Below are 25,122 nucleotides of genomic sequence, written 5' to 3'. Positions count from 1 at the left end.
CTCGATTTTTGGCCAAAATCGGAGCGGGTACCCGGTTTGCACAGTCCTATGTATATATGAACTAAATAACGTGGTTTTCTGGTTTTACTAAGTAAGTCACTACCATTTTGCTTCTCAGGTAAGTGGTTGCTGTCATAAAATGACAAGACATCGATGGATTACAACATTTTGGGGATGAACCTGTATCTGTGGGTGATGTGCAATGATTCAGAGGAAGGAAAGTGGCTGCCATCTTTGGTGTCGCTAAAGAAATGAACATACTGAAACACCATGGAGGTGGTCTTATTGATAGCCATGGTGACCCCAACTCAAGGAGCTTGAAGACAGAGCTCAAGAATTATTTTGTGCTTCTGAAAACACTTGGTCTTGGTGGAGAAACTTGGCCAACTTGTTGCTATCTGCATGGGGTAAGTTTGGAAATCCTTCTTAATTTGCTTCATGTTTGAATCTTTGTTTTTATCGTTGGAATCAGGGTATCGAATTTGTTTAATTTTAGAGGACTTTTGTTGGAGCAAGGTGATCTCCACAAGCGTTGGAAATTAGTTAGCAGGAGATTAAGAGATATCGTAAATGTATAGTGATACCTATTGGCAATTAACTACGGGGCTGTGCAGGCATCGAGTAGTTTATTTAAGGTAAACATAACACCTTTTTTTTTCCTATGCATATTATTTTTCTTTGTAAGCTTACAGCAACTGAAAAATATTACTGAAAGAGGAGATGGGGAATGAAGACGAAGAAGAAGGGTTCTATGTAGAATTTTTTTTTTTTTAAAGTATGGACGGGGTCCATTAGAAACGTAAGGGACGGCGTCCAAAATTTATGGACGACCGTTCCCAATTTTATTTTTTTTATTTTCATATTTGGTTAAGGACGGGCGTCCTTATGGGCGGATGCCCGTCCAAAATGAAGGGACGACCATCCATAACGGATGAACGGCCGTCCTAATTTTTATAAAAAAATTTATTCTATTTACTTATGTAGGGCGTCCTTTAAATAGGGACGCCCATCCCTGATATATGGACCCCCGTCCATATAATATGGATGGGCGTCCATGTGAGTGAACGACCGTTCACTAGAAAAAAATTGTTAAAAAAAAATCAAAGCGTGTTACACATAAGCCGATAAACAATTCGGTGCAGGTTTTTCGGTGTCTCTAGCTTTATTGAATAAAAATTTACCTACAAATAGAGATTCAGCCAGTTGAAACTGGAACTAAATGGAGTTCCAAACTTCCTAGTTGAATCATGATAACAAATTCTCCCAAGCGTTCAATTTCAACAATATGATATCAAAACAAATAGAACGATTTCATTCACGGACAACTGATTTGGTTAAAATCCAAACGAACCAAGAAACTCCATAAACTTATTGAGAAACGTCTCTTCTATTACGAAGACAGCCCGGTCGTGAAACTTATCTCTCAAATGTTTTTCATTTACGTTCACGACTCTTTTGGAAAGACCAGCAAAAACTTCCCTTGAAATACCTATCTTAAAGGTCCATAAAATTAATTAAAACCTCTTAAAAAAGGGATGGGTCTTTCTCTATTTCCCAGACCAGACATTCACATCTAAGTGGCCAAACCCCATGAGAGAGGTAAATGCAATGTATGAATGCAAGAATTACACATGAATAATGAGAAAAGGATCTAACTTTCATAGATGAAAGAATGTTGAAATAGCAAACTAGCATCCATTTTTAGTAGAAAACATACCCAATTAAAAATGACAAGTTGTCCTATATTAACTGCTTCCAAACTAGTCATTGGACGATAAGATTCAGATTCTTTAACAAGGAATTTACACAGCTTTTAGAAAACCAAAGTTTCAACTTACAGCATAAAGTGTCGTACATTCCTAGTCTGCAGCCTTCGAAGATTCAGACTTGTGAACCTGAACATAGCCTTCTGCTTTTCGAGCCTCTCCCTCTTCAGCCGACACCTTCTCTCGTGTCTTCTCACTCACTTCCCCAGCTGCCTTTGAGACCCGATTAAATGCACCAGTAACCCACGAAGCCCCAGTCAGAACATAGCGGTTCTTCATGATAGCAGATCCTGCATTACTAACTGTCTGCTCAGCAGCTGACAAGGCAGACTTGGTCTTTTCAGAAACCTGAAACTTTTCATCCATTTCCCTAACTTTGTCATTGACAAGAGATGTGCCAGTACTTATTTTCTCGGTAAGACCAATTTTTTGATCAATAGAAACAACTGTTGCAGTGGCAGTAGATGTGAACCGGTGCTTCTCATCAAAGGCCTTTGCTTTGTTGACTGCATCTTTACCAAGAACAAAGCCCTTGGCCAGCATGGTGCTTACAACATCCTCTGCCTTCTGGACAGCAGATTCAGCACCACCAGCATTTTTGTTCTCTGTGGCCTGAATAATTGTACAGTTCAGTCATACTACAAATACCATTTCTGGAGTACAAAATAAAAAGGAAGATATTAATCATGAAATTACATGAGGTGGAACTGACGCAGCAGCAGGTGGCTTAAAATCTGAATCCAAATCTATTGTTACAGACTGATCCACTATGGTTGCCCCCTAAAAGATGCAAAGTACAATAATCATAAGAAAACAACCAAAATCAGCATTGAAAATCAACAAAAAGGAGTTACACACTGTTAGCCATAAAATTGAGTAAAATGTTTATCTATTTAAAAAGGATCTTCAAACATTTGCTCATTCTGTAACATTCAACAAGGAAAATTATTTTACTATCAAGGATTGAAGCAAACTACTTCCTCTTTTAGAGAGAATAAAGCAACAAAAGAAAACATGTCAAGAACCTAAGTCAAGGTCATTCTGAATTGTATCGTATCTTAGAAAATTAAATCTGTTACTTAGGTTGATATTAACAACTCCACACAGAAAGAAGAAACAATAAAATTTGCAAATAAGATATATCTTGCTTCAATAAAAACCCTGGCTTTATATTTAATAATTACAAAAAAACTTGACAAATTTTTCAAGAACAGTGACAAGAGATGGTGCAAATCTGATACAGATTCCACTTTTGATAGCTATGAATTCTCCACAAGATTTCATAGCGAATATAACTTCGACATTGGAAATCAGACAAGATAACCAATATAAGGAAAATTCATAACTCATTTTTGCATTAGAAACCAGTACTTTTTATGAGGATGCCACGGAAGGCATAATTTTAAAACATGCACTAGCTGTTTTCAAACAATATCACATTGAAAAACACCAAAATTTAGTCTACCTTTGCAAGTAAATTTTGGTTCAATTTGTTACATTATCTTAACTTTGCAAGAGAAACACCAGTTCTAAAGAAAAATCAATTGCTGCAACTTTTGGATATTTCTAAATCAAATCCTCAAAACATAATTATCAGGGCTTCCAACTTAGATTTGTTATACATTTAACTACTTTGGAAAAAAAAAAAAAAAGATTTCAGAAAAACAATCCATTTCTTGTGATAAATAGACTACTTTGTGAAACCTTACAGTATATATAGTTAACAACCCATATCAGTGAAATCATAATGTATATTTCCAAAAGCATGGCATACATGATAGTCTAAAACAAATTGTTGATACAAGTTTCAATATCATAGCCCATTTCATTACTAAGCACAAAATTCCAGGAATCATGGACAGTAAAGAATCAGCAGACATTCTACAGAAAACAGAACTTAAAAGGTAAGGTGATAATGCACCGAAAGAAGAACTGCTGTCTCTGCCCCCTGGGGATCCTTGAAGACAACATATGCAATTTGAGACCGCTCATTGCCACTGAAAGAAAAAATAATAATAATTAAAAAAAATATAAAATTATATGGGACCTTAATATTCCATATAATTACATCCAAAATATCCCCAGAAAGAGTTAATCATTTCAAATTTCACATTTTCTCTTCATCCAAGCAACCACAGAAAATAATAAAAGATAAAGGATGGTAATAAATCTTAGATTTCATATATAACAAACCTGTGCATCTCAACATGTTCAATTTCCCCAGAAAAGGAAAAGAACTCCTTTATATCTTGCTCAGATGCACCTAATGAAACATTGCTCACTTTCACTGTTCTTATCTGTAATGACAAAGAACATCACAAAGGCAAAACTGTCAACAAATGCACAAATAAATTATAAATGTTAACACTGAAACTACAGATACAGAATATGGATCAATATGTTGTGAATGCATTACCACTTGCACAACATGAACTTGACTAGCAAAAAATAACTACATTAACATAAAATGAAAACATTCAAAAGACCAGCTTAATTTTAATAATCATGAAGAAGAATCTATAAGCTATGAAGTATTCATACGGAGGACCATTCACTAAGAGAACAGCTGTATTGCCATTTTTTAAGGCCTACTAAGCCACAATTTAAAGGGAACTCCTACACTTGGGACTTGTAATATTGAGTATCAATTTGTGACAAAATATATCTAATGAATTGAGATTCAATGACCCAAAAAACATGTTTCCGCAGTGTTACTGCCATCCCAGTAACATGGTATGCTCACTGTCTTATTTCTTTATTTGTATCATGATGTGAGTAGTCCAATTCACTCAGTTTACTCGTGCTTTGATCACCATATGCGAACTATAGACTTCCAAGAGAATTTTTCTAATAAATATTTCATTTTCCAAATTCAATTAAAAAATATGAATAATAAAAAAGAGAGCACAACTACATTTAAATACCAAGCAAAACCCAGAGAAAGAAACAGAACATGTTGAATAACAAACTAACTATACATTTCAAGATTACAGTACAAGTCACAGGAGAATTAATTTCGCATAAATTTAAAAAAAAAATGAAGTCAATATTAATCTAGGGTTACAGGAAACCCATTTAAAAAAAAAAAAAAAGAAACAAAAAACATCGGATAAACTAAATAGCACATTAAATTACCCTCACGGGATCTCAAATCATGAAAATAACAATAAATTCAAAAAAATTTGCACCGCTTCATACGCTTTCTCGGCTACCAAACAGATCAAGAAAATGAAAATAACTTAAAAAGAACGAAAATCGAACCCTCTGATCTTATCTTCATGAAATAAAGCTAACAAAATTTATATTGGAAAAAGATTAAAGTAAAGATTTTCATTGCCCTTCCGAAAAAATTTCTCGGCAACCAAACAGATAAATAAATAAATAAAAAGAAAATAAATTGTTTTGAACACTAACCGTCATGGAATCGGTTGTGTAGAGCATACCAAACACTTGAATTTTCACGAATGAACCGTTTCTGGTAGTCGGATTTATTATAGCTTTTCAAAGCGAGATGGATAGAAATAGAATATTAGAAACTTTTTGGCCAGCACGTCAGACTCGTGGCGTGATCTCAATTTAAATTAAAAAATAGGAGAACGACACCCGTTCCACCCAAGGTTTGGCGAACGACGCTTTCCACCTACCAAGTTTCAAATAACATTTTTCCGCCCTCTGTTAGGTTCTGTTATATTTTCATTAATATTTTACTGAAAATAAGAAAATACCCTAAATATTCTACTTTATAAACTTATTATTTTTAATTAGCTAAAAAATCAAATATTAAAATTCAAAAAAGAAAAAATAAATTCACTTAAAAAGTTAAGAGTATGCTATTAAAATTGTTTAAAGTTAAATAATGTTAATATTTATTATAATGTCATCAATATCACATCACTTTATTTATAATATTTTTTATTTTTACAATTAATATAAAAAATCAATATTTCTAATTAATTAAATAAATAATATATCTTTATACTTGGACTAATAAATAATCGAATGAAGAATTTGAATTAACTAATTTAATGTATAATAAACTAATTAAGAAATAAACTATTTAAAGATATTTTCGTCTTTTCTGTCAAATATTAACCAAAAACATAATAGAACCTAACAAGGGTGGGAAAGTGTCATTTTGAAACTTGACGGGCGGGAAAGGTTATTTTATCAAACCTTGGGTGGGAAATGTAGCTCTCCCTAAAAAATATTATGAAATTGGATATTAATAACGAAAAGTTTATTTTATTTTTTATTTTAGTGAATTTAAGAAAATTATGCGATTTCCGTTAGAAGAATATAACTAAAATCATTTCTAAAAATAGAATTTTTTTACAATAAACTTAATTTAATTTAAACAAAGAAAACAAATATAATTAATTAAAATTAATTATTTATTGGAATAATAGAGAAAGATATATAAATTAGGATATATATATGTTCACTCAATAATGTTAATTAATTAATATTATGTATCTCTAATACGGAAAGATTAACTATATTATTAATTTCGTAACATTATCTATTTATTTTAATTTTTGAAATATCAACCTATAATAATGATAGTGTATCAGTATCTGTTGCTGCTCGATTTGCGCACCAACCAATTGTCACGTGGGTGACACTGTTTTATGAATTTTATGCTCGTAACAATGGATGCCTTTTTTAGAAATAAATGAAAAGGGACTTTTTAAGTGGTTCGGATGCTAAGGTAGCAAATCCTACGTCCACTGATTTTGTATTGATGTTGGTGAGGGTCAGGTCGCTAAGCGGACTGACGTACAAGAGAGTTAATGAAAGTACTTTGCTTTTACTTTTTAAGAGAGAGAGTTACCTCTCCGTAGTGAATAAAAACCAACCTCCTTAATGGTGAGGTTTTCTACATTTTATATCGAATGGAAGCGTGTAATCATCATTAGATCTACGGGTTGGTGTGATTGTCAGCACGTCATCCATCTTCACGTCCCGTTTTCCCTTTTTCCAAGCTGACTTTGCATGACTTGCTGCAGAGAGACGGACGCGTGTAAGCTCCATGTTTATTCGCAGGTCTGACGTGCGCACATTGTCCTGACGGCGGCAGGTTACTCCTGACGCGACTCCTTCCACGTCAGCTCTTCATTTTCCCGTGCATAACAGTATCAAAGTTTATAATAACAAATAAACAATCATATCTATTTAATTGCAAATAAGTATATATGAAAGATCTTCGGACATTTAAAATTCTTAAGTTCACTTTATCAAATCTGAGAATATATATATATAATTTGTTGAATTTTTGCGACTAACTAATTTAGCTTTTTAAATTTCTAAATTTATGAAAGAAAAAAAAAAAAAGATATTGAGGTTGAATTTCGTTGAAAGCAGAATAAAAAGATATATGTTTAATATTTAAAAATAAGAATGAAAAAAAAAAAAAAAAAAAGAATAAAAAAAACCCATATGTCATGCTTTTATTTTATTAATAATATTTCATTATTTATTTAATAATTATAAATATAGACCCTATTTTCATAATGGACGCATTAAAAATCTCAGAAAAAAATAAGGTTTGGTTGTTAGAAAAAGAAAGGGAAAAATGACGTGCAAAATAGCGTGGCAGAACGTGGTCAGGGGGTTTTCACGTTGAGATGCTTTTTATCTTGGAAACAAAAATCCAACTATCATGAAAACTGAAAGGATATTATCTCATTTTTAGTTTAGAATTCATTAAACAAAACAATTAAATAATAGTCTCTTGGAGTCATAGCTTTTGGATAATTGTAATCTTTCTAATCAACTTACTTTTGAGGTGCATTTCGTTCAAAGAATATTAACGGCTAGATCGAGACACGACTAGTTAGATTCGACCGATCGTGTGTTATCCTAATCATGTCAACCAAGATGGCAACAACGGTTGCGGTGGTTGTTGGCGAACGATAGTGGTTTTGGTGATGTGTAATTTGCTTTAAATACAAGGATATTATTATCCAAAAACTTAATTAATTAAGGGTAAAATTATAATGACATCTTCATGTAAATTAATTTCAAAATAAGGATATTATTGTCCAAAAAATTTATTAATAAGAGATAAAATTATAACAAAATTAGCATTACCAAGTAATCTTAAAATACTTAAAAAAATAGAAATAATCAGATTATCACCTAAACAACTAACAGTAATTACTATTTGTTTTGAAAGATTACTAAAATATTATATTAATTAACAATCAAACGTAATAAACTAAGTAATATAAGATGACATTAGTCACATTACCTCAGTAATAAGGATAACTCCCAACCGAAGGCCACCTAAATTGTTTTTAAAATTAATCAACTACCACTTAAATTCCTATCACTATTCAAACTTTGTCAAATATACAAACGTAAAATAGTCTTTTGCTTTCCTAAAATAAATACATTTTAGTCCCTATAGTTTTGATCAATACATCAATAATTTTTCACTATTAAAATTATAAAATCATCCTCCAACTTTACATAAAAGATTCATTCTAATATAAAAGAATTGTATAACGTCTGGTAGACTTGGGAACGATTTTGCTAGTGAAAAATCAATGAGTCCTGAATTGTTATTAGAGGTATAACTCAGGTTTATTCATGAATCAACACACAAAAAACATTAATCAAGTTTATTCATGTTCAACATGATAACAAAAATCAACCAAATCTTCATAAAGCTCCATCGATGGTCATGGTGGGAAGGAAAAGAAAAAATAAAGAATGAGCGGCTTAAAAAGGTGATATTTATCCGAAAATTGTGACTTTTGAAAACTATAAGCAGGCAAACTGATTTTCTCTCTTAAATATATTCTTTTCATATTTGAAAATTGTAGTAAAATGACTAGAGTTAATAAATGCATGAAAATATAGAATTTGCTTCAGTTGGTTGAGGCAACTTGTTCCAGGTGCAACCTAACACATATTTGCTTGTTTTACCCCATTTTGACCAGGAGTTCTTAGTTAAATGGTTAATCAACTGGCGATCTCTTTGCCAAGTATTCACTCTAAATTGAATCCCATTGTAGCCTTGCTCCACAATTATAAATTAAGAAGAGTAATGAAATAGTGTTAAAAGTTAAGGTCTGGGACCAAAATATTTAATGAGTTATGAAAGACATTTGTAACGAAAATAATCAAAGGATTAAAAATGAAAGGATTTGAAGCTAAAAATGATAATAAAACCAAAAGAAGCAGGAAAATACATGATGAACAAATATGGATTTAAAAAGGAAAAGAAGCAAGAAAATACATTATATTTTGAGTTTCTTTTTAAGTTAAAAAATATAAAGATGTAAAAGCTATTTTTAGTTTTAACTATTTTTTATGATCATATCATATGGGATTTATTCATGAAGCCAACCTCTTTGCCTATGGCACTATAAACACCTCTGACAACGAATTTTTTAAACACAGAGAGAGAGAGAGAAACAAAAATCATTTGAGAAGACAACGAGATTAGATTTTAAACATTTTTGGATCTGAAAAGCAAAAGCAACTCCAATCAAGCTCAACAAAACATGGAATGACATAGGAGAGAAATTTGAGCCCTCTACTATGGCTTCTTTCAGTAAAACATGACTTACCATTGTCAGACAAAAATAGGATTTTAAAAAATGGTTGGCGGGTGTCACTCCAAAAGTAAACTCCATTGTGGTAAAAGAAGTGATGTTTTGAAACTTCATTGATTTGGTTAGTCTTTACATATAGAAGTTAAATTTCTAAAATGCAATCTTTTGCAAGTTTGCAAACCTTCATATTATAATGTATTGTGCTTGAATATCGCATCGACATCAGTCATTTGGAATCAAAATTATGTTTTACTTGCTGATTGAGTCGACAATTCTATCAACTCTCAAGGTTTATTTTTTATTTTTATGATAACAAACTAATACGTCAATAAGAATGTTTGCTAAAGAATTGTGCTTAAGTTTGGACTTAGATGACAAGGAAGTTTCTATTGCAGTCACAAAATATTAAAGATGTAAAAGACAAAGCGTGGATGAAAAAATTTTAGGAATAAAAGAAAGCTTAAGTCTAGGTATAATTCTTTATAATTAATTTTATTCGTCTAAAAGCGTGAGTCTTGGTTAAAAAATTGATTTACATATGAAAGCTTTCAAAAACACTTTTTTGGGGTTTTTTGGGTCAAAGTATCACTGTTTTAAACTCAAGGCTTAAACTAAAATTTGCCAAGTTCTAAATCCTTATAGTTTAACCCATTACGTAAACCGCATAAGGGGAAGTTTTGAGTAAACCCTATGTCTTTCATGAATTGAGAGTAACACTTCCTGAGTTCCTGTTTCTAAAAACAAGGCCTTAGCTCATATTCCTTCCAAGTCTGTTAGTGAACATCCATTAATCAACAGAAGTGACCATTTTAACCCTTTCAAACCTAAACCAAACCCTGATACTAAAAAAACTGTCGCATTCTCTTGCTCAACTCAAACAGTGAGCTTTCATTGTGCAACCATTGTTGTTGCTGCTGCTGCTACCACCGCCAACAACTATATGGCCTCAATTCAATCGTTAAAGGGCATGAAGGCCTCAATGTAGTTAGAGGCCACTGGAAGCCTAGTGGCGACCGCAAAAGGCCTAGAGCCCCACAACATCCTTGAAAAGGCTTGAAGAGCTCAAGTCGGTGCCAATAGAGGCTAGATTGAACCTCTTTCGCATTGAAAAATATGGCTTTTTTCGGCGTCAAAGACGCTAAATCTAGCCTTGACTATTGCCTTTGTGAAGCCAAATCTGACCTCCCGACATCAAGAAATGTTGGATTTGACCATGTTGGAGCCATAAGAGGTTAGATCCTGCCTCTACACACTTGTTAGAGGCCTGATCTAGCCTCAGGGAAGCTCGTTAAGGCTTTACCAATAGTGAGAAGGGAGGAGGGAAAAAGAAAAGAAAGAAGAGAGGAAAGGGGGAGAAGAAAAAGGAAAGAGTGGGGAAAGAAAAAAAATCTAAGGTTTGGTTAGAGAGGGTGAAAAGTCATATATGCCCTTGGTTTAAAATGCAGATAATAAGTTTACTTGACCTCTTATTAAATTTAACAGAATTGGACTAGGGTCCAATTTCCAAAACTAACGATTGTTTTCTACTTATTCCTCAAACGTGCCAGAGTTTACTAAAAAAATCCACCGGATAAGCTTCCAATTGTTGATTTTCAATTTTAGGCTAAATGTCATATTTCAAAGTTTGGGGGTTAAAGTTTTATGACAGTTTCAAAAATTTGCAGTTTAACGCATTCGATCAAACAATTATGCTATCAAATGGTTGTCCTATTTGGAGTAAACATTGCAAAATGCTTTGTCAATAAGAAAACCAATAGGTCGACTAGATAGCCCATTAAGATGACCGAATGCAACATTAAGTCGACTCAATAATGGTATGCTTACTCATGAGCTTATTAACTGCCTTACTACCTTTGTTAAAATTACATATGGTATCCGTACTATGCGTATAGTACCTGTACTATGCATTATATTTACAAAGGATAGTAAGATAATTAGTAAGATTGTGAGTAAGCATAACATTACTCTAAGTCGACTTGATGTTAGTTGTGAGTTATAATGGCTAATGACATGTCAGCGTCATGTCAACGTTAGGTCGATCAAATGACGTGAACTAAAAAATCAGTTTTGTGCATAATGACTATACTTTTTAGGATTTTCTATATAAACCCAACCAAATCATATTGAATCTACTTTTGACACTTAACTTGCAATAACATCTTAGCAAAAGTGTTCAATCAAAATCAAAGAGTTGTCACTTGATTATTTCAGTTTCTAATTCAAACCCTTGTTACACTATACACCTGTATTTTTGTAGATTGGGTTTCTTTGGGTTATACACTTGCTTATCTACTTTATTAAGAGAGTTATATTGTAAAAATCATTCCATTCCGGAATTGTAAAGGAGTGGGTTTCACTCTTGGGGTTTTAAAGAAGATTTACAATTGAATTTTTTTTTTAAATAATAATAAAAAAAAAACTTATATAATGTATATAGGTAGTCTTTACATATAGAAGTTAAATTTATATGATTAGTGGGTGTCACTCCAAAAGTAAACTCCACTGTGATAAAAGAAGTGATGTTTTAAAACTTCATTGATTTGGTTAGTCTGTACATATAGAAGTTAAATTTATGGAATGCAATCTTTTGGAAGATGCAAACCTTGATATTATAATGTATTGTGCTTGATCGCATCGACATCAATCATTTCGACTCAAAATTATTTTTTACTTGCTGATTGAATCGATAAGGCTCGGATCTAAACCTTGATCTTTGTCTCAAATTTTCTTAACTCTTTGTGGGTATTTAAATTAATTGATAATTATGTTTTGAAAGAACCAACAAAAAGTCAAACTCATAGTTTCTTAAGTTTTAATCGGTTCATAAGAAGTTTTGGTTAATTTAAATTACTGTTTGACTCAAGGAGTCATCATGCTCTTATTTTTATGTTAACAATCTAAGATGCCACTAAGCATGTTTGCTAATGAATGTTGCTTAAATTTGGACTTAGATGGCAAGGAAGTTTCTATGGCAGTCACATAAATATTAAAGATGGAAAATATGAAGTGTGGATGAAGAAATTTTAGGAATACAAGAAAGCTTAAGCCGCTGTATATTTCCTTACAATTATTTTTATTTGTCTAAAAGCATGAGTCTTGATTAGAAAATTGATTTACATATGAAAGCTCTCAAAAACTTATTTTTGTTTTGTAAGTTTTTTTGTCAACTAATGAACCTAGAGTGGTAACTCTCAATCTTGGTATGATCACCTTACCTTTGTCTTAGCACAATCATTTTTATTTAAACTTCCAGTATGACCACTTCGTGTTTAAGGTGACCACCTTCCCTTATGTTGATTATCTGTAGTATTGGGTGAACACCTGTGAGTCAAAGTGATCACTTCATATCTGATAGTTTTATTTGAATTACACGTACTATGCTTCTAGAATTCACTTTTAAGATATTTGTGTGGTCCATAACACCAATCAAAATTATATTCAATGTGCTAAAATATTGTTATTCTCTTTTATAGGTGGCATCTTGATATTAGATTTAACTTTTATAAAGGTAAATTCAATAAAGGGATGCTTGCCATCTGTCTTTGCATTGGCCGGCTATTTTCCTATATAAACTCCTCTTCATTGCACTTTTTCTCAAGCCTGATATCTCTCTGAAAAGTGCACTGAAGTTTTTCTTTGATTATTTTACTTTGTTTTTGTCAGGTTTCTATGCTTAGGTAAAGCTTTAAAAAACCTCTCTCAAAGTTCCCAAAACACATCCCTGCTCACCTTGAGATGCTGAAGCATGTTGAGCTTCCTCCACTGAAGTGCGTCTTCATTTCTGATCCTTGAGAGTAGCTCAAGGCTAACCGTGTTGGTTGTTTGTTCTTGTAAGCTCATTATGGTTGTATGTTGTTTAACCAAAGGGTAGAGATTGAAGCGTTGCAAAACAGAGGTGTATTGGCAACTGAGGCTTAATCTCTAACTTTGTAATTAAACTATAAAGTAAACCTAGTGGATTGGGTTCATTTTGGACTTGGTCCCATAGATGTAGGCATTTTGCCGAACCATGTAAAAATCTTGTGTATTTTACCTTATGTTTGTGTTAATGCTTTATGTTTATGCTTAATGGACTCTTAAAATCAACAAGACAACCATTTCTGCTTAAGTTTTAAACCACTTGATAAATTTAAAACTTTCATGGGTTTTTAATTTTTGGGTCAAAGTGTCACTATTTTAAACTAAGGGCTTCAAATAAAATTTACCAAGTTCCAATCTTTGAGAGCTCTCAAAAACTTATTTTTGGGTTTTTAATTTTTGGGTCAAAGTGTCACTATTTTAAACTCTGAGCTTAAAAATAATTAACCAAGTTCTAATCTTTGTAGTTTAACCCATTAGGTAAACCAGATACGGGGAAGTTTTGAGTAAACCCCAATGTCTTTCATGAATTGAGAGTAAACACCTGCTGGTTTCAAAAACAAGGCCCTAGCTCCTATTCCTTCCAAGTTTCTTAGTGAACATCCATTAATCAACAAAAATGACCATTGTAACCCTTTAAAACCTAAACCTAACCCCAATACTAAAAAAATTGACACATTCTCTTGTTTAACCCAAACATTGAACTTTCATTGTGCAACCATTTTTTGTTTATGCTACTACTGCCACGGCCAACAACTATAATGGCCTCAGTTCAATTGTTAGAGGGCATGAAGGCCTCAAAGAAGTAGCTAGAGGCCACTAGAAGCGTGGTGGCAACTACGAAAGGCCTAGAGCCTCACAATAGCAGTGAAAAAGCTTGAAGAGCTTGAGCTGGTGCCCGTAGAGCCTAGATTCGGCATCTTTTGTGTTGAAAAATCTAGCTGTTTTGGGTGTCAAAGACGCTGAATTTAGCCTCTACTAATGCCTTTGTGAGCCCAAACCTGGCCTCTCGATGTCGAAAGAGGTTGGATTTGACCATCTTTGAGCCATTAGAGGTTATGGGTTTAAGGTTTTCAAAAAAATTACAGTTTGGTCCATCCAGTCAATCAAATTTGTTGTCAAATTGTTGTCCTATTTGAACAACATTGCAAAGTGCTTTGTCAATAAGAAACCAATAGGATGATCAGTTAGCCCATTAGGACGATCAAATGCACCACTAAGTCAACCTAACATTAGTCGTGAGTTATAATGGCTAGTGGCACGTCAATGTCATGTAGAATGACATGAACTAGAAAATCATTTTTTGTGCATAATGACTTTATTTTTTAGTATTTTCTATATAAATCCAACCATATCAGGTTGAATCTACTTTTGACACTAAACTTGCAATAACATCTTAGCAAAAGTGTTCAATCAAAATAAAACAGCTTTCACTTGTTTTTTCAGTTTTCTAATTCAAACCTTTCTTACACCATGCACTTGTATTTTTCTATATTGGGTTTCTCTGAGTTATATACTTGCTTATCCACTATATTAACAGAGTTATATTGTAAAAATCATTCTAATCCCAAATTGTAGAAGAATGAGTTTCACTCCTGGGTTTTAAAGAAGATTTACAATTGATTTTTTTAATTTAAAAATAATAATAATAATAATAATAATAATAATAATAAAAACTTATATAACGTATATAGGTAACACATAAATGCATCAATTACATCATTTGTGGCTAATAATGCTACTAAGAATAATAAAAGAAAAAAACTTGTATAAAGGATAAAGTACACTAAGAATTCATAAACATAAATTTTCTTCCTCCTTAATCATTAATATCATCATCTTCTTCTTCTTCTTCTTTCCATCATTCGTCATTTCTCTTCACGCACCTATATCATGGATCCTCAATCATCATTTCCCAAGTGGTGGCAATTTGCGAATCTTTTGTCTTAAACCTACGCTTCCACACACTGTGTTTCATTGATAACAGAAGGAAAAAAAAAAAAATTACTATACAGAAACCAATTTTTAATAACAATACTTTTATTTCAAAATTAATTGTAAAATATGTACTTCTGGTTTGAAAAAAAAAAAAACATTCAAAGGAAAATAAACTCAAAATTCTCGTTATATTAAACACTTAAAATATTTAGATAGTTTTTTCCCTTATTTATACTATGAGGAAGCTATTTTAAAATGATCAGAAAAGAAGAGTGATAAGCTGTATTTGGAAAAATAAATTATTAATGGAGTGGTATGTAGGTCCTACCAATGACTTTCTTAATTACTATGTGCAATAGACATGTGTAAATAAATAAATAAACTAATGGAAATTGCAAAGGAATAAAACGTTATTACTATTACCATCATTATATGCACAATTAATTAGGCACCACGACTGGCAGTCAAATCTATTAGAGAGCTTCTTTTCACATTCTTCTGCACAGTTTTGCAGGTCTTTAAACTGATCCAAATCTTTTTCGTCAAAGGCCTTAATACTCACAACAATGAGTACAACAATTATCCAGCAAACTAACACGCCACAAGGACTTTTGCTGTAAACCATCTTCAATTAGTTTACTCACTCTTTATCACCTCAGTTTATATGTGATGTTATTATATGTTACTTTGTCTAGAATGATTTAATTTATAAATGTTATATCAACAACAAACTTGTTACTTTGATAAACTTGTTAAGAAGCCTACTATGTTTAGCTTATGTAACAAGTTTAACTTTAATTAAAAAGACACTTTAATTATTATATTGTTTTCCAAAACTAAGTATGTTTAGTTAAGAAGTTTGAATTAGAAAAAAAAAAACTAAGCGATCTTACACCGTGAGTCCTAGTGGTAATTGTTATACTAATGATAGAGGTAATGAAGTTAGAGAAACTTTATATAGGAATATCAACAAGTACACTTAATGTAGCCTATAACATACCTGTTTGTACTAGATTTCAGACAAACCTTCAAGAGTTTTGAAAATGTTACTGAAATTATTGAATATGACAATTTCAATTCATGAAAAAGAATTTAATAACATATTTTATAAAATGTCTCTAATTAATGGACTCTAAGTGCTTTGGGGGGAGATCAATTCATAAAAACAACAACAATTTTCTTAGTTAAAAGTTATAGCTATTAACAATCATCAGCCTTCTGCCTAAGCTCGACGCGACTTGCCTTTATTGCTTTCACCAGGACAAGATATATATGTAGAGCGACTTAGCTTACAATTCTATTTTCAACCTTGCCTATAAGTAACGTATTCTCTAAGGGAATCAAACTCATGAGTTACCTCTTATTGTTGAGTTATGAAGCTAAATTTTAGTGGACTGAAGTGGTGCAGAAATTCCAAGTTCGCCATAGTGAACGCAGATTGGTTGTAGTGAATGTTTTGCTAAAAGTTCATTATAGTACAAAAGTTCGCTAACAAATTCCATTAGTTAAACCATTGTAGCTAAATCAAGCTCGTTATAGCGAAAGAAAAATTCATTGTAGAAAGAAACTTCATTGTAATGAAACATAAATTCGTTATAGCAACTTCACTTTTGGGAAAACGTCGTATTTTAGCTTAGGATGAGTGTTTTATTAACCCTAATAACATTGTATTACATTAGGAGAGTTGAGGGACACGCTAGATACTATAAAAGGGGTTAAATCCTAGAGAGAAATGTGTAAGGTTGTAAGAAAAGAGTACGAGCCATCAAAAGAGACGCTTAATATGAGAGAGAGAGAGAGAGAGAGAGAGAGAGAGAGAGAATTTATGAGACCTATGATAGAACCTTGTAATTTCTTCTTTTTATAGTAAAATTCCACAACAACAAAGTGCACATATCTTTCATACAAAGAGTGAGCTACTATAAATCCTTGTTTGATTGATTATCTCTTGTTGCTTAGGTTTTACTTTCATAGGGATCTAGGTTTTTTTGCTATAATCTGATCAAATCCCAGACAATTGGTATCACAGCCTTGGTTCTAAGGAAGAAAGGGATGGTTGGAGAAAATAAGAGGATTTAGCCTAGGATGAACAAGTTTGATCAAGCAAATTTGGCATATTCTACTATATGTATATTGAAGATCATCTATATTACAAAAAATTAAATCAACCTTTCTTGGAAAATCAAGCTAAAGATATATCAGATGAAAATTAAGCCTCCTTGAAAGACAGTTATTAGGAGTAATTGGATTGACATTGACCAAGAAGGTGACGAAGGAGAAAACCATGTCATGGTTGATGCAAATCTTGTCTTATATGTATGAGAAGGCCTCAGCGAATGACAAGTAGTATGTACTTATAATGATTTTAACAAAATTATTAATTATCTGTCATTTATAGAAATTGATTTTGATGATGAAGTTCATGCCCTAATTCTTATGACTTTCCTACGAAATAGTTATGGGCCTATGAGAGCAATAATTAGTAATTCAATAAATAGTATGAAATCATAACTCACTGATGTTATGGATAAATTTTTAGCTGAGGAGGTTCATAGGAAATATTCAGGTAAGACATCATTAAATGCTTTGAAGGTTGAAATAAGAGGTAAGGCCAATGATAAATTTAAATAAAGGTAGAGGTAGATCAAAATCAAGGAATGAAAGACGCAAGTCCAAGTTTGGGAAAAAGATAGAGTGTTGGAATTGTGGCAAAAAATGTCAAATACAGAGTAATTGCAAAGCACCAAAGAAAGGGGAGAAAATAACAGTAACGATGTTGCCAGCGCTGTAATTGAGAAAGGCACTTTTTACTCTAGATAGTCTAACAAACTGTTAGACCGATCATCACAGTCTAAAAATTAAACCTAAATACCATAGTAGCGGTAAGCAGGATCGAATCCACAGGGAGAAAGACTAGCAACCTAATGTATTTTAAGTAGCGGAAATGAAATTGGCAATGGATTAATGAAACTAAATAGACTAAATGCAAATAATGAAATAGTGCAATTAAAACTAATAAAAACTTTATAATAAAAATGTTGCCGTTACGGTTTTGGTTCGACACGAGAGGCTTGAAGAGCTCAAGTCGGTGCCCATAGAGGCTAGATTGAACTCTTTCGCATTGAAAATATGGCTTTTTTCGGCGTCAAAGACGCTAAATCTAGCCTTGACTATTGCCTTTGTGAGCCAAATCTGACCTCCCGACATCAAGAAATGTTGGATTTGACCATTTTGGAGCCATAAGAGGTTAATCCTGCCTCTACACACTTGTTAGAGGCCTGATCTAGCCTCAGGGAAGCTCGTTAAGGCTTTACCAATAGTGAGAAGGGAGGAGGGAAAAAGAAAAGAAAGAGAAGGAAAGGGGGAGAAGAAAAAGAAAGAGTGGGGAAAGAAAAAAAATCTAAGGTTTGGTTAGAGAGGGTGAAAAGTCATATATGCCCTTGGTTTAAAATGCAATAATAAGTTTACTTGACCTCTATTAAATTTAACAGAATTGGACTAGGGTCCATTTCCAAAACTAACGATTGTTTTCTACTTATTCCTCAAACGTGCCAGATTTACTAAAAAAATCCACCGGATAACTTCCAATTGTTGATTTTCAATTTTAGGCTAAATGTCATATTTCAAAGTTTGGGTTAAAGTTTTATGACAGTTTCAAAATTTGCAGTTTAACGCATTCGATCAACAATTATGCTATCAAATGGTTGTCCTATTGGAGTAAACATTGCAAAATCGCTTTGTCAATAAGAAACCAATAGGTCGACTAGATAGCCCATTAGATGACCGAATGCAACATTAAGTCGACTCAATAATGGTATCTTACTCATGAGCTTATTAACTGCCTTACTACCTTTGTAAATTACATATGGTATCCGTACTATGCGTATAGTACTGTACTATGCATTATATTTACAAAGGATAGTAAGATATTAGTAAGATTGTGAGTAAGCATAACATTACTCAAGTCGACTTGATTTTAGTTGTGAGTTATATGGCTAATGACATGTCCGTCATGTCAACGTTAGGTCGATCAAATGACGTGAACTAAAAATCAGTTTTGTGCATAATGACTAACTTTTTAGGATTTTCTATATAAACCCACCAAATCATATTGAATCTACTTTTGACACTTAACTTGCAATAACATCTTAGCAAAAGTGTTCAATCAAATCAAAGAGTTGTCACTTGATTATTTCAGTTTCTAATTCAAACCCTTGTTACACATACACCTTGTATTTTTGTAGATTGGGTTCTTTTGGTTATACCTTGCTTATCTACTTTATTAAGAGAGTTATTGTAAAAATCATTCCATTCCGGAATTGTAAAGGAGTGGGTTTCACTCTGGGGTTTTAAAGAAGATTTACAATTGAATTTTTTTTTTTAAATAATAATAAAAAAACTTATATAATGTATAAGGTAGTCTTTACATATAGAAGTTAAATTTATATGATTAGTGGGTGTCACTCCCAAAGTAAACTCCACTGTGATAAAAGAAGTGATGTTTTAAAACTTCATTGATTTGGTTATTCTGTACATATAGAAGTTAAATTTATGAATGCAATCTTTTGGAAGATGCAAACCTTGATATTAAATGTATTGTGCTTGATCGCATCGACATCAATCATTTCGACTCAAAATTATTTTTACTTGCTGATTGAATCGATAAGCTCGGATCTAAACCTTGATCTTTGTCTCAAATTTTCTTAACTCTTTGTGTATTTAAATTAATGATAATTATGTTTTGAAAGAACCAACAAAAAGTCAAACTCATAGTTTCTTAAGTTTTAATCGGTTCATAAAGTTTTGGTTAATTTAAATTACTGTTGGACTCAAGAGTCATCATGCTCTTATTTTTATGTAACAATCTAAGATGCCACTAAGCATGTTTGCTAATGAATGTTGCTTAAATTGGCCTTAGATGGCAAGGAATTTTCTATGGCAGTCACATAAATATTAAGATGGAAAATATGAAGTGTGGATGAATTTTAGAATACAAGAAAGCTTAAGCCGCTGTATATTTCCTTACAATTATTTTTATTTGTCTAAAAGCGGTCTTGATTAGAAATTGATTTACATATGAACTCTCAAAAACTTATTTTTGTTTTGTAAGTTTTTTTGTCAACTAATGAACCTAGAGTGGTAACTCTCAATCTTGGTATGATCACCTTACCTTTGTCTTAGCACAATCATTTTTATTTAAACTTCCTAGAACCACTTCGTGTTTAAGGTGACCACCTTCCCTTATGTTGTTTATCTGTAGTATTGGGTGAACACCTGTGAGTCAAAGTGATCACTTCATATCTGATAGTTTTATTTGAATTACACGTACTATGCTTCTAGAATTCACTTTTAAGATATTTGTGTGGTCCATAACACCAATCAAATTATATTCAATGTGCTAAAATATTGTTTATTTCCTTTTATAGGTGCATCTTGATATTAGATTTAACTTTTATAAAGGTAAATTCAATAAAGGGTGCTTTGCCATCTGTCTTTGCATTGGCCGGCCTATTTTCCTATATAAACTCCTCTTCATTGCACTTTTTCTCAAGCCTGATATCTCTCTGAAAAGTGCACTGAAGTTTTTCTTTGATTATTTTACTTTGTTTTTGTCAGGTTTCTATGCTTAGGTAAAGCTTTAAAACCTCTCTCAAGTTCCCAACACATCCCTGCTCACCTTGAGATGCTGAAGCATGTGTACTTCCTCCACGAAGTGCGTCTTCATTTCTGATCCTTGAGAGTAGCTCAAGGCTAACCGTGTTGTTGTTTTTTCTTGTGCTCATTATGGTTGTATGTTGTTTACCAAAGGGTAGAGATTGAAGCGTTGCAAAACAGAGGTGTATTGGCAACTGAGGCTTAATCTCTAACTTTGTAATTAAACATAAAGTAAACCTAGTGGTTGGGTTCATTTTGGACTTGGTCCCATAGATGTAGGCATTTTGCCGAACCATGTAAAAATCTTGTGTATTTTCCTTATGTTTGTGTTAATGCTTTATGTTATGCTTAATGGACTCTTAAAATCAACAAAGACACCATTCTCGCTTAAGTTTTAAACCACTTGATAATTTAAAACTTTCATGGGTTTTATTTTTTTGGGTCAAGTGTCACATTTTAAACTCTGAGCTTAAAAATAATTAACCAAGTTCTAATCTTTGTAGTTTAACACCATTAGGTAAACCAGATACGGAAGTTTTGAGTAAACCCCAATGTCTTTCATGAATGAAGTAAACACCTGCTGGTTTCAAAAACAGGCCCTAGCTCCTATTCCTTCCAAGTTTCTTAGTGAACATCCATTATCAACAAATGACCATTGTACCCTTTAAAACCTAAACCTAACCCCAATACTAAAAAATTGACACATTCCTTGTTTAACCCAAACATGAACTTTCATTGTGCAACCATTTTTTGTTATGCTACTACTACTCACGGCCAACAACTATAATGGCCTCAGTTCAATTGTTGAGGGCATGAAGCCTCAAAAGTAGCTAGAGCCACTAGAAGCGGGTGGCAACTACAAAGGCTAAGCCTCCAATAGCAGTGAAAAAGCTTGAAGAGCTTGAGCTGGTGCCCGTAGAGCCTAGATTCGGCATCTTTTGTGTTGAAAAATCTAGCTGTTTGGGTGTCAAGACGCTGAATTAGCCTCTACTAATGCCTTTGTGAGCCCAACCTGGCCTCTCGATGTCGAAGAGGTTGGATTTGACCACTTTGAGCCATTAGAGGTTATGGGTTAAGGTTTTCAAAAAATTACAGTTTTGCCATCCATTCAATCAAATTTGTTGTCAAATTGTTGTCCTTTTGAACAACATTGCAAGGCTTTGTCAATAAGAAACCAATAGGATGACAGTTAGCCCATTAGGACGATCAATGCACCATAAGTCAACCTAAATTAGTGTGAGTTTATAATGGCTATTGACACTCAATGCTGTAGAATGACATGACTAGAAAATCATTTTTTGTGCATAATGACTTTATTTTTAGTATTTTCTATAACCACCAACCATATCTTGAATCTACTTTTGACACTAAACTGCAATAACATCTAGCAAAAGTGTTCAACAAAATAAAAGCTTTCACTTGTTTTTTCATTTCTAATTCAAACCTTCTTACACCTATCACTTGTATTTTTTAGTATTGGGTTTCCTATACACTTGCTTATCCACTATAGAGTTATATGTAAAAATCATTCATTCCCAAATTGTAGAAGAATGAGTTTCACTCTGGGGTTTTAAAGAAGATTTACAATGATTTTTTTTTAAATAATAATAATAATAATAATAATAATAAAAAACTTATATAACGTTATAGGTAACACATAAATGCATCAATTACATCATTTGTGGCTAATAATGTACTAAGAATAATAAAAAAACATTTTATAAAGGAAAAGTACACTAAGATTCATAAACATAATTTTCTTCCTCCTTAATCATTATATCATCATCTTCTTCTTCTTCTTCTTCTTCCATCATTCTCATTTCTCTTCACCCACCTATATCATGGATCCTCATCTCATTTCCCATGGTGGAATTGCGAATCTTTTGTCTTAAACCTAGCTTCCACACACTGTGTTTCATTGATAACAGAAGGAAAAAAAAAAAAATTACATACAGAAACCAATTTTTAATAACATACTTTTATTTCAAAATTATTGTAAAATATGTACTTCTGATTTGAAAAAAAAAAAAAAATTCAAAGGAAAATAACTAAATTCTCGTTATATTAAACACTTAAATATATTAGAAGTTTTTTCCCTTATTATACTATGAGGAAGCTATTTTAAAATGATCAGAAAAGAAGAGTGATAAGCTGTATTTGGAAAAATAAATTATTAATGGAGTGGTATGTAGGTCCTACAATGACTTTCTTAATTACTTGTGCATAGACATGTGTAAATAAATAATAACTAAGGAAATTGCAAAGAATAAACGTTATTACTATTACCATCATTATATGCACAATAATTAGGCACCACACTGGCATCAAATCTATTAGAGCTTCTTTTCACATTCTTCTGCACAGTTTTGCAGTCTTTAAACGATCCAATCTTTTCGTCAAAGGCCTTAATAACTCAACAATAATCCAATCAAGCTCAACAAAACATGGAATGACATAGGAGAGAAATTTGAGCCCTCTACTATAGCTTCTTTCAGTAAAACATGACTTACCATTGTCAGACAAAAATAGGATTTTCAAAAATGGTTGGAGGGTGTCACTCCAAAAGTAAACTCCATTGTGGTAAAAGAAGTGATGTTTTGAAACTTCATTGATTTGGTTAGTCTTTACATATAGAAGTTAAATTTCTAGAATGCAATATTTTGCAAGTTTGCAAACCTTCATATTATAATGTATTGTGCTTGATCGCGTCGACATCAATAATTTCGAATCAAAATTATGTTTTACTTGCTGATTGAGTCGATAATTCTACCAACTCTTCAAGGCTCAAATCTGAACCTTTTCTTAAATTATGTTCATAAGAATTTTTGGTTTATTTAAGGAGTACTCATCATGCTCTGATTTTTATGATAACAAACTAATATGTCACTAAGAATGTTTGCTTAAGAATTGTGCTTAAGTTTGGACTTAGATGACAAGGAAGTTTCTATTGCAATCACAAAATATTAAAGATGTAAAAGACAAGCGTGGCTGAAGAAATTTTAGGAATACAAGAAAGCATAAGTCTAGGTATAATTCTTTATAATTAATTTTATTCGTCTAAAAGCATGAATCTTGGTTAAAAAATTGATTAACATATGAAAGCTTTCAAAAACTTCTTTTTGGTTTTTTGGATCAAAGTGTCACTGTTTTAAACTCAGGGCTTAAAATGGAAATTACCAAGTTCTAAATCCTAATAGTTTAACCCATTAAGTAAACCGGATAAGGGAAAGTTTGAGTAAACCCTATGTCTTTCATGAATTGAGAGTAAACACCTGCTAGTTCCGAAAATAGGGCCCTAGCTTCTATTCCTTTGAAGTCTATTAGTGAACATCTATTAATCAATGAAGATGACCATTTTAACCCTTTAAAACCTAAACCCAACCCCGATACTAAAATAATTGACACATCCTCTTGCTCAACCCAAACATTCAACTTTCATTGTGCAACTATTGTTGTTGCTGCTACTGTTACAACCGCCAACAACTATAATGGCCTCAATTCAATCGTTAGAGGACATGAAGGCCTCAAAGAAGTAGCCAAAGGCCACTAGAAGCCTGGTGGCGGCCGTGAAAGGCCTAGAGCCTCACAACAACCGTGAAAAAGCTTTTAGAGAAGGTGAAAAGTCATATATGCCCTTGGTTTAAAATGCAAATAAGAAGTTTACTTAACCTCCTATCAAACGCATAGGGGTTTACTCAAAAAATCAACTGGATAAGCTTCCAATTATTGATTTTCAAATTTAGGCTGAATGTCATATTTCAAAGTTTGGGGGTTTAAGTTTTCAGAAATTTTCAGAAATTTTCCAATGTAACCCATCCGGTCAACCAAATATGTTGTCCAATTTGAACAGAAACATTGCAAAGTGCTTTGTCAATAAGAAACCAATACGATGACCAATTAGCCCATTAGGACGATCGAATGCACCATTAAGTCGACCTAATATTATTTGTGAGTTATAATGGCTATTGACACATCAGCATTAGGTCGACGGAATGATGCGAACTAGACAATCAATTTTTGTGCATAATGATTATACTTTTTAGGATTTTCTATACAAACCCAACCATGTCATATTGAATCTACTTTTGACACTAAACTTGCAATAACACCTTAGCAAAAGTGTTCAACCAAAATCAAAGAGCTTTCACTTGTTTTTTTCATTTTCTAATTCAAAACCTTCTTACACCATACACTCGTATTTTTGTAGATTGGGTTTCCATACACTTGCTTATCCACTCTATTAAGAGAGTTATATTGTAAAAATCATTCCATTCCCGAATCGTAGAAGAATGAGTTTCACTCTTGGGGTTTTAAAGAAGATTTACGATTGATTTTTTTTTTAA

General features: G+C 32.5%; 1 protein-coding gene across 1 annotated transcript; it reads right to left on the bottom strand.

Moving 5' to 3' along the window:
- Nucleotides 1-1,721: 1,721 nt before the first annotated feature.
- Nucleotides 1,722-5,305, bottom strand: LOC116134979 (binding partner of ACD11 1-like). Its single transcript, XM_031420663.1, has 5 exons — nt 5,181-5,305; nt 3,960-4,063; nt 3,688-3,763; nt 2,463-2,546; nt 1,722-2,378 (listed from the first exon to the last, which is right to left on the bottom strand). The coding sequence occupies exons 1-5, from the start codon at nt 5,205-5,207 to the stop codon at nt 1,860-1,862; spliced, it is 810 nt and encodes a 269-aa protein (XP_031276523.1). The 5' UTR covers nt 5,208-5,305; the 3' UTR covers nt 1,722-1,859.
- Between the last annotated feature and the right edge of the window lie 19,817 nt (nt 5,306-25,122).

The sequence above is a fragment of the Pistacia vera genome, unplaced genomic scaffold (genome assembly GCF_008641045.1).
Source record: "Pistacia vera cultivar Batoury unplaced genomic scaffold, PisVer_v2 Contig292, whole genome shotgun sequence".
Taxonomy (NCBI): Eukaryota; Viridiplantae; Streptophyta; class Magnoliopsida; order Sapindales; family Anacardiaceae; genus Pistacia; species Pistacia vera.
This window is presented reverse-complemented; position numbering and strand designations above follow the sequence as displayed.

Coding starts and splice junctions, on each gene's coding strand:
- LOC116134979 (XM_031420663.1), bottom strand. CDS start 5,207: ATGCTCTACACAACCGATTCCATGACG. Junction 3,764..3,959: donor GAACATGTTGAGATGCACAG/GTTTGTTATATA, acceptor TTTTTCTTTCAG/TGGCAATGAGCGGTCTCAAA. Junction 2,379..2,462: donor CTGCGTCAGTTCCACCTCAT/GTAATTTCATGA, acceptor ACAATTATTCAG/GCCACAGAGAACAAAAATGC.